General features: G+C 32.3%; 1 protein-coding gene across 1 annotated transcript; it reads left to right on the plus strand.

The window, feature by feature from the left end:
- The first annotated feature begins 368 nt into the window (after nucleotides 1–368).
- LOC124918169 (NAC domain-containing protein 82-like) lies at nucleotides 369–1429 on the plus strand. The gene is made up of 3 exons (XM_047458377.1): nucleotides 369–510; nucleotides 591–895; nucleotides 995–1429. Exons 1-3 carry the CDS (start codon nucleotides 369–371, stop codon nucleotides 1427–1429), a joined length of 882 nt encoding a protein of 293 aa, XP_047314333.1.
- Nucleotides 1430–11228: the final 9799 nt, after the last annotated feature.

The raw sequence follows: 11228 nt of genomic DNA on the forward strand, positions 1-11228 counted from the left end.
AAATGTTTATTTTTATTTTTATTAATTTTAAAAATCATTTAATTATTATTTTTTATATAAATAAAAATGGTAAGACAAACTAATATTTAAAACTAATTTATGTAATAAATAAATATTGACAATAAAAAAATAAAATGTAAATATATTTGAAAAAAAAAAAGAAAAACTTAAAGACCGTTATAATGACGCGTAAATATTTTCCTTCTCCCTCCGTCGCTTGGTCGCTTGATCTTTCGGTCTATTTCTCTTTGTTTGGTTCTCCTTCTGAAGAATTCGTTGTTTCGTGATTTTGGAATTGAATCTTCGATCGATCAATCAATCTTCAGACTCTATCTAGTTCGGACAACTTGCGATATCAAACAATAATAATGGGTATTCCTGGAATGAGATTCCATCCTACTGACGTCGAACTGATCAAGTATTATCTCATAAGGAAAATGATGAAGAAACGACTTCCAGGTGTTATTTCTGAAGTTAACATTTACGATTTCGTTCCATGGGATCTTCCAGGTACGTACACGAGTACTTAATTTGATCATCTTCTTCTTCTGGGTGTCTTGATTAATTACTAAATATCTTATCTTCTTCAGATAAAGCTTGCTGGAAGAGTAGCGATCTAGAATGGTATTTCTTTTGTCCTAAGGTGAAAAAGTATTCGAGCGGAGTAAGGGCAAAACGTTCTACCGAAAAGGGATATTGGAAGTCTACCGGAAAGGATAGGAATGTTCGGCAGAAGAATGGGGGGAGCAGGGGGGAAACTGTTGTTGTTGGGATGATCAAAACTCTGGTTTTTCACCTTGGTCATGCTCCCAAAGGGGAAAGAACGGATTGGATCATTCATGAATATAGAATTCATCAAGATCCCTCATTGACTGCTGCAGGGGTTGTTGATCTGGTATGTATGTTTTTATGTATGTATGTATTCATGTACATTTACAATTCTGTTGATTCGTGTTTTCTAAATTCTCCGTCTTTTCTTCTTACTTACATATAGGATTCGTATGTTGTATGCAAATTGTTCAAGAAGAGTGGTTTAGGCCCTAAAAACGGTGAACAACATGGAGCACCAATTAACGATGAAGAATGGGACGATGACACCATTGCAGAAGTCATCTTGAATCAATCCTCGTCGTCGTCGTCGTCGAAACTTCATTCTTGTGTTGAAGATGATCATGGCTCCTCCTCCCCTGTTAAACCTGGAAATCTTCTTTGCAATGAAGTTGTTGATCATGTACCTGCTGCTGCTGGTATAGGAGGAGGAGGAGGGAATGCTATAAATCATGACATATTTGTTGATGCTCATGGTCATGGAGGAGGAGGAGGGGATGATGAAAATGATATATTTGCTGGATTAGAATTCTTGGATGAGTGGAACGGTCATTTCAACGGTGGAGGTTTCTCTGATTTGCTTAATTGTTCACTCATTTGAAGCTGGGGTTAGGACTTAGGATAGGATTAATCTCTGTATTATAACTTTAGAGTAAAATTTTGTCAAGAGGATATTTGGTTTTGTTCCATTATTTCAATTGTTATTGGTAAATAGTATGATAATATTCAATGGAAAATTATTCATCTTTCATTATATAATCTACTTGTTTGTTTGTTTATGCACTTAGAGAACCTATTATTAACTGTAATGTTGCTTAATGGTCAAATAGTTCATTAAATTAAAAGGAGGAAAATGTTTATAAGAATATCAATTATGATTTTACTTAAGGTGACACTACTTTAAGGCTATGTTTGGTAAGGTGTACTAAATTAAATGTGCATAATTATATGCACAGTAAATTAGAAGAAATATTTGGTTGATATATATTTATATATACAGTAACAATTAGGTATAATTTATACCTTATATGATGTATAATATTATGCCTACTTATACTAGTTACAAGAATGTAAAAGTAATTATAAAAATTAATATTCTTATTTTACCTTTAATTTTATAAATTATTAAAATTTTAATTTCTTTATTTAATTTTAAAATATAGTAATAATAATAATAAATTATATCTAAATATTAATTTAAATTTAACATTTTTAATTGGTTTTTTAATTTATATATTTTTTTATCTCTATAAAAAATTTATATTATTTTAAATATAAAAACTTTAATGTGATAATTTTTATACATATTTAAATATAATTATTATTTAAAAATAATAATAATGTTAATTAAAATAATATTCATATATAAAATTAATTTATAAGATAAAATTGTATTTCATTATTAATAAATAATATTTATAATTAATTATATAAATTACTAATATTATTAATATTAATCAATAAAACTTATATCTATATAATTTATTTCTAAAACTAATTTATAATTATAACATTATAATTTCAGATTTTATTTTATTAAAATTATTATTATTAATAATATTTTATTTTAAACAAATAATTAATATTATTTCAATAAACAAATATTTATAATAATACATAAATTTCAAAATTAAATATTAATTAATATATAAGTTTTATTTATATAATTATATAAGTTAAATTATAAAGAATTATATAAAATAATGTAAATCATATAATAATATTATTTATTTTAAAAATATATTTATATCTAATTAATTAATAATGCAAACTATTTCTAATAAATATTAAAATAATAATTTAAAAATATATAAGGTTAAAATAGTCTTTTACATTTTTTATTATTTTTTTATACCACAAACCAAACAAAAAATTATTAAAATATATATAATTTATACATATTCTTAACTCCCAACCAAACACTAATAACCTATATAATTAATACCTCATATTACCTCCTTATAATTTATACCCCTTACAACTTATACCTATATAACTAATATATCGTACCAAAAACTACCTAATTGCATTTTTAATAAATTGAAGATATTTAAAAAACACTTTTGAAGATTTATGAATATAAACTTTACAGATATGAGAGAAAAGCTATGGAGATACGATCGTGCACGGTTGACACATCACAATCGACGGTACGATCAACACGGTTAACACAACATAATCAACGACACGATTGTCACGAACGGCACGATCGTCGCGAACGATACGATTCACAAAAATGGCACGATTGACATAGCCACAGAATCCCCTGTTTCGCAAGCGCTGCTAGGGTTTCAATCGTACAGATCGCGCTTCGTTGTATTCACCGCGACACGAGCGGCACAATCAATACTGCACAATCGAAGTCAAGATCGGCACAAACGACACGATCGCCACGTACGGCACGATCGACAATGTCACGGAAACCCTAGTTGAATCATTCACAAGCGCTGCTAGGGTTTCAACCGTTCTAATCGCGCATTGCGATAAACGCCGTTGTTTGAATCCGTTTGCTTTTGCCATTTCGAATGAGGAAACATGAAAGCTTCTGTAATAGGGAATCTTTCTTCTTTGTCAACCTTTGGATCAAGCCTGACCAATTATCTTAAACAGGTACTTGAGGTATCAAATTCCTACTCCACTCACCCAAATAAAGTTCAAGATGCAGATAACGAACAGGAAGGAAATATTGGCACATACCCCATTACGTCTCATAAAAACAAAGACACTCTAGCTAAAGAAGGAAAAGATGACACCATGAATTCGTGAGCAAGAGCATAAATGTCAACTCTAGAAAAGCTTCAGGTATGCCTTCTTCCACTATAGCATTCGTTAATTCTATTAAGATAAATGTCAACGGAAATAAGAGCAAAAATGAAATACATACTAATTGCCCAAGTAAACAAACTTTTTAAAATAAATTTGTTGCTGATTCTTTTGGGAATCAGAATCAATCCGATAAAACTGGTAAGTCACAGAGGAAAAAAAGAAAGCAAAAATTAAACAAAGGCGACCAGCAAAAAGAAGAAAATTACAGAGGAACAAAAAGAAAATAGTGCTGGTCTAGAAGAAATCAGGGTTGGAAACAAATATCAGAATAATGCAGTAAACAAGAAAGCAGTGGAAATAGGGGAAACCGAAGGGAAGGCAAAAGGCAAATAGAGGGTTGGTTTTAATGAGAGGGAAAATGGAGGGTTGGTTTAAGGATGCTGATGCAAGCTAAAAATTGAAAAATGATTCTCAACAAAGAAAGGGCTCAGCAAATCACTATTTAGGTAAACCTGCACTACCTCCAAGATTGGAACCTTTTAAAAAAAGAGGAGTATGACATTATTGTTGGCTGGTCCGTCAATACAATGAAAGAGTTGACAAAATGTACCAACACAAAGGTTTATACTATGAAGAAGAACCCAAATTGTCAGGTTGATCAAGTCTGGAAGAAGAATCCAGACACAAAGTAGGGTCAAAACATAGCAAAAAAAGTGAAAACAAGATCCCAAAAAATGGACAGATTTTTCTGGGTGCGTTCAAATCAAAGGTGGAAAAAACTCGAAAATCCCTTTGAGTTCAAGCTACCATCAGATATGGAAGAAAAATGCGTTCGATCATGGGAACATGTGATAGTGGGTAATTATATTGGGAAAAAAATCTGCCACTTTTGATGCCACTAAGGAAGAACTCATGAAGCAATTGAGAAAAAAAGGTCTAATGAAGGTCACCTCTAACAGTCACGGCATGTATTTCCTGAAATTCAATCAAGAAGATAATCTTGAGAAAATTTTAGAGTTGGGACATACACACATGGAGAAAGAATGCATGAAGCTCAAAAAATGAAAGGAGGGTACGAGTTATGGCAGTATTCCAAAAGATATAGTGTAAATCTAATTCAAGTTGCGAAATATTCCTCCCCACATGTACAACGCAAAAGCCTTAAGCCATTTCGCTAGTCTTCTAGGAAACCCGCTATACATGGACAAAATCACTAAGGAAAACGAAAATCTCACATATGCTAGGATGAGCGTTGAAGTTCAACCCATAAGCGTTCTCCCCAACCAAATTACAGTGGTGGATCAAAAAGGAAATACTACCAAGATGGGCATACACTATGAATGGCGACCGCACATATGCGTGAACTGCAATACCTTTAAACATTCTATAATGAGATGCCCTAAATTAATGGCAAACTAGAAAACAAACCAAGAACAACAAATGCAGAATGGAGAAGCCAAGTAACAAAAGGTTCCTAGTACAAATGAAACAGTTGTGGAAAAACAAGCAGCAAAAGAAAGCAATGCCAAAGAGAAAGATGTTTAGAATTCGGATGAAGGAACAAAAGGAAATCAAACTCAAGAAGAGGGAAGTAAGAAAGGAAAGGAAATTAATGAAACAGGGGATTCTGAAGAAGAGAAACATAAATTTAAGGAAGAGGAAGATGCAGAAGATGAAAGCAAAGATACAACAGAGGAGAAGGAAACTAAATTTGTTGATCTTCAAACACGGAAAATTAAAGCAGAGAAAAGTAGTGACAAAAACCTTGAAATCCTAAAAAAGAATACATTTTACAATGTTAGTACGAGTTCAAATAGAGGAAGATTATACAATAAGAGCAGACAGACATCATCATTTTCTTCAATTGAATCTCCCTTCATGAAGAACGCGAGAAGATTGAGACGTGGAAGAAGGAAATATGGTAAAAATGCGGATATGGTGACAACATATGATGTGTTATCTAGATTGTAGTCTTTATTCATTTTAATCTATGTTTTGTAATGTGATTTGACTGCCACCATTCAGAAACTTTTAGATCTTTTATTTGTCATCTTACAATCAAAACTAGGGTTTGTCTAGTTTTGATTATTGACCCTTCCAATTTTTGGGCTTTTTAATGAAATGGTGTTAAACCGTTTTCCAAAAAAAAAATATAAACTTTATTATTAAAAATAAATAAAAAAATATAGATAACACAAATATGTATTAAGTAGGATAGGATAATGTTATTTCTGTCGTAATTAGTGTATATTCTTTTTTAAATATAATTAGTATTAGGGAGGTGCAAATGGGTAAATCCAAATCATATTCCACCTAAATTACCCATTATCCAACCCATGTTAATGAATAATATAGATTGAGTAACACAACTATATTTTAGTTTTTAACACATTTATTATATTTTTTTACTTGTTTAATATTTAACACATTTTTGTCCCGATTAACATATTTTGATTCGTTTAACAATTATTTGATTCGTTTTACCTAATTTAATACATTTTTGACATATTCAACACGTTTTTAACTCGTTTAACTAATATTTGATTCGTTTAACATGTTTTGTCTCGCTTAACACATTTTTAGTTTTAATAAATTTATAACTCGTTTTAATCCATTTCACACATTTTTGGCACGTTTAACATGTTTTTGCACGCTTCTCAAGTTTTGGCACGTTTAACACATTTTTGACATGTTTAACACGTTTTAGCACGTTTAACACGTTTTTGACATGTGTAACATGTTTTCACGCGTTTAATATATTTTTGACACTTTCCCAAAAAAAACGTTTTTGGCACATTTAAACAAGTTTTTGATAAATTTAACACGTTTGACACGTTTAAACATGTTTTTTTCACGTTTAACACGTTTATGGCACGTTTAACACGATTTGGCACGTTTAAAAAGTTTTTGATAAGTTTAACACGTTTTTGGCCCGTTTAACACGTTTAAACACGTTTTTAGCACGTTTAAACAAGTTTTTAATAAGTTTAACATGTTTTTGGCACGTTTAACACATTTATGACACATTTAACACGATTTGGCACGTTTAACCTATTTTTGGAATGTTTAACACGCTTTGGCACGTTTAACACATTTTGGAACGTTTAACACATTTTGGAACGTTTAACACATTTTAGCACGTTTCACACGATTTGACAAGTTTAACCTGTTTTGGCACTTTTAACACGTTTTGACACGTTTAACACGATTTGACAAGTTTAACACATTTTTGACACGTTTAACACGTTTTGACACGTTTAACACGATTTGACAAATTTAACACGTTTTTGGCACGTTTAACACGTTTAACACGATTTGACAAGTATAAAACGTTTTGGCACGTTTTGGCACGTCTAACACAATTTGACAGCTTTAACACATTTTTGGCACGTTTAACACATTTTTTGGCGTATTTAATACGTTTTGACACATTTATCATGTTTTTGGTACGTCTAACACGTTTTGACACATTTGACACATGTTGATATGTTTAACACATTTTGACATGTTTAACACACTTGTGACAAATTTAATATTATTGGTCTGTTTAATTTGTTTTTTGCTCCGTCTAATATGAATTTGACATTATTATACATTTTTTGATCTGCTTAACATAATTTTGATTATTTATAAAATATTTATATATTTTAATTACTAAATTAGTTGAAGAAATAACAGGTGAGATTAATATGGATTATTTAAATAATATTTAAATTATTCATAATAAATACAGTCTTGAATATGATAAACTCTGTTAATTTTCATAAATAAATTAATTCATTAAAGACTTTTAAAATAATAGTGTTTTGTTTGTTCCGTATGGTTGAACTATAATTAAAAAATATATTATTAATGAGTTTTAAAATTTTCAATTATTTTTACATTTAACTATAATGTAGATCAACGTAATAAAAATCAAGAGAGTATATTAGAGTTGGAAGATGGTTAATTTATATTTGATTGATAATAGAGAATTAAATTAAATTGATTAAATTTGGGTAATTGGGTAACCCTAACCCAACCCAAATTAAACCCAATCCATACTCAACTTAACTTACCCAAATTAATATTTTGAGTTTAGGTTATAGTTGGGGTTTAGGTCAACCCAAGATATGTTCACCCTTAATGTTCACCCATGGCCGACCTTCAACTATGTGTCCTAGGACCACCTCTCTCAAGGGCACAAAAGAAAATACACTAAAAATGTTTGAACTTTGGGCAACATGTATTAACCTAATATATAACAAACTATATTATTTGTTTTTATTAATAATAATACAAAAGCAATTGCTTCTCATTACTTTGGAAAATAAGGAGATCATTGACCATTTTTTTAGGGACTGCTCTTTTGCTTCCTTGTTTTGGGGTAAGTTCTCCTCAACTTCCCAAAAGAATGGACTGATATCAAGAAAATGACAATCATTAAGACAAAGAGTAATGACTTTAGTTCAAATGTCTTCAAGTGCTTCTTTACAAATATTGTTTATCATATTTGGATGGAGAGGAACGCAAGAACATTTTCAAGGGTTAGTGTTAGAAAAATTAAGTAGATTAATTTTAACTGGCCAAAGAACTTAATCAGTCTCAATTTTCCTGTGCAAGTACAAATCAAACCGCATAATACGGCTGAAGCACATGCATCAATGATCCGGTCACAATCTGTGAAACCGGTTGAACTCATTCAACCAGATCGGATAGTAAAAGTGTCATCATCCGACTGACTCATTCTCTATTGAAGATCATAAAGATCAACGGAAAAATTTGAAAGGTGATGAATCTGAGAAGATGACGTAATATAATGATATAGAGATTTCTTGGAAATATACAAGAAGAAAAGATCCGGATCAGAAGCATGCAACGAAAACAATGATGAACTATTTATCTAAATCTACAAGCAAAATCTGATTCAGGCGACAAACCTAGTGCATGTATGCCATGTGTTTAAAATGCAAGCCGACCTAAGTGCATGGTTGACAAGTGTCCAAAATGACAAAGCGTGCACGCAATCTAAACTAGACCGGCGCGGCTTCAGATGACCAATCCAACGGAGAGAGAAAATTATGACCGTTGTCATAATTTTCATATAAATAGAAGCTCATGGTGCCGAAGACATATACGCGTGAAATCACCATGAAAAGTTCATATACAAGAGAGACAACGCGCGCGAGCAAGAATCAATCAAGCTTTTCATATATTCAAACCCGAAGAATATCCTGAGTTGACATAACTATTTTGTTCTAAAAGTGAAAGTGTTCTAAGTAGAAATCTGTGTATTTTACCAAGTGAAAAAGTATTACATCACTGTGTGAGTGGTGTAACCGACGATCAGTAAATAAGACTCGTTCGGATTGTGTATTGTGGTTGTGTAATATTCCTTAGTGAATATCCTTCTCACTATTTGAGAAGAAGGGTGATGTAGGAGAGTTTGCTCCGAATATCCATAAAAATTCTGCCTCGTATTCTTTACTTTCATATTCTGGCTTACTCACTCAAACTTAACCGAAACATCTAAGTTACTCTAACCGAACCGAATTATCAATCACTCAAACCGAAATGGTCCCTCTCTCCACTTTAAACCGATATCTCCTAAATACCTTCTATATCTAATTGTATGAGTTGCTTCAGATTGAAACGGACATTTCCGCACTTGAAGTCGGTTAAAGAGTCTATGACAAACTGTGTAGTGTTAAGAGCGGTTCTAGTTTCTAACAGAATTTTGGGAGATTCATGAAGAAAAATCAACTATCGAACAACAACTTCAACTATAATGATGTCGACAAATCCAATGTAAAATATTTTAACTGTGACGGTTTTGGTCATTACAGGTCAGAATGCAGAAAACCGAGGAGAGACGACCGAAAGCCGGGAAACAACTACCAAGGAAATAAATACCAAGGAAACAACTACCAAGGAAACAACTACCAAAGAAATGACAGCCAAAGAAATGATTAAAAACGAAATGACAACCAAGGAAACAACTATCAAAGGAACAAAAATCAGCAAACCGGTGCAGGAAGTGAAATCCAGAAGGCACTCATCACATCTGACGGGGGAAGCGACTAGGCATACTCCGACACCGAAAACGACGAAGAAATAGTTACATGCTTCATGGAACATGAAGAAGAGGTATTTGATTTCGCATCTGATGAATTTACTAAAGAAGATCTAGTTATTGCACTCAACGACATGGTCGCTGAGTTTAGAAACTTGTCTACTTATATACCGACTCGGTCAAACTATGAAACTAGAGAGTCAAGTGGTACCGTTGGTGAGCCATGCGAAACCACGGTATATGAACCGGTCGGACTATCCTTAGAGAATGAGAAGCTCAAGGAGACAGTTTAACTAGTAACTGAATAAGATGAAAGAACCAAATACATCACGGCTGCTTGGGAAAGATCTCGTGAAGCCGTAAATCAAATGTGTAACTATAAAAGACATCCCAAATGTAAATTTGGTCTCGGTTACAAAAACGACAGACCCGCCAACAAGACCTCTCAAAACGGGATGAAACGCACAAAAGACAATCTTCCCTTTGTAAGATTTGTCAAGAGCTCTTCAGCCGACAATGAGGCAGACCATTATTTAAAACTGGAAAAAAAGATAAAATATGTAGGTCCAACCGAATCGGAGAAATGACTTTATCCTGAGAGAAAGAAAGCCAACCGGTCAGTAAACAGACAAATCGACACACGTTCAAAAAGAATTAATACACCATCATCATCACGACAACATAAGGTACTATTCGGCAGACAAGAAACTGTCAAGCTGGGTACCGAAAAATCAATTAAAACTATCACTAGGAGAGTGATCCGACTTATTAAAGTTTAGATCCCAAAGGGACTGATCAACCACGGACCCAACTGAATGTGGGTACCAGAAATGTGTAAATATTTATTTTTTGCAGGTTAGGAGGAGAAAGCGGTTAGAAAACTCGAAATGGTATTTGGAAAGCGGGTGTTCAAGACACATGACCGCCAACAACAGACTTCTAGCCGATATCATCTATGAAACCAGAGCAAAGATCACTTTTGGTGACAACTCAAAAGGTAGAACTATGGGCAAGGGTAAGATTGTCCATGGTAACCTGTCTATAAATAACGTGTTGTTAGTAGAAAATTTGTATTTCAATCTGTTAAGTATAAGTCAAATGTGTGATATAGGGTACACGGTTGAATTTCATAAACATGCATGCATAGTTAAAAATCATCAAGGTGATACACTACTAATCGAAAACCGGATATGAAACATTTACAAAGTTGATTGGAAAACTAAAATTGAAAATCCTGTTTGCATGATAGCTGGAAATGATTAAAATTGGCTCTGGCACAAACGGCTAAACCATTTAAATTTTAAAACAATAAATCTCATATGCTCTAAGGATTAATTCATGGTTTTCTAAATATCAAATTTTCGAAAGATAAAGTATGTGTTGCATTTCAAATGGGAAAACAAATAAAATCATCTTTCAAAAGCAATTGAAATTATCAATTTGAACGATATTTAGAACTTCTACATATGGATCTGTTTGGCCTGGTTAGAGTAACAAGCTTAGGAGGCATGCATTATACCATGGTAGTTGTTGATGATTATTCTAAATTCACTTGGGTAACATTTTTGGAATCTAAAAATCA

This window comes from Impatiens glandulifera, unplaced genomic scaffold (assembly GCF_907164915.1).
Source record: "Impatiens glandulifera unplaced genomic scaffold, dImpGla2.1, whole genome shotgun sequence".
NCBI lineage: Eukaryota > Viridiplantae > Streptophyta > Magnoliopsida > Ericales > Balsaminaceae > Impatiens > Impatiens glandulifera.

Bases quoted from the DNA above. Each gene is read 5' to 3' on its own strand.
- LOC124918169 (XM_047458377.1), top strand. From the start codon at position 369: ATGGGTATTCCTGGAATGAGATTCCATCCTACTGACGTCGAACTGATC. The intron at 511-590 runs GTACGTACACGA...TATCTTCTTCAG, and splicing joins CGTTCCATGGGATCTTCCAG to ATAAAGCTTGCTGGAAGAGT. The intron at 896-994 runs GTATGTATGTTT...ACTTACATATAG, and splicing joins CTGCAGGGGTTGTTGATCTG to GATTCGTATGTTGTATGCAA.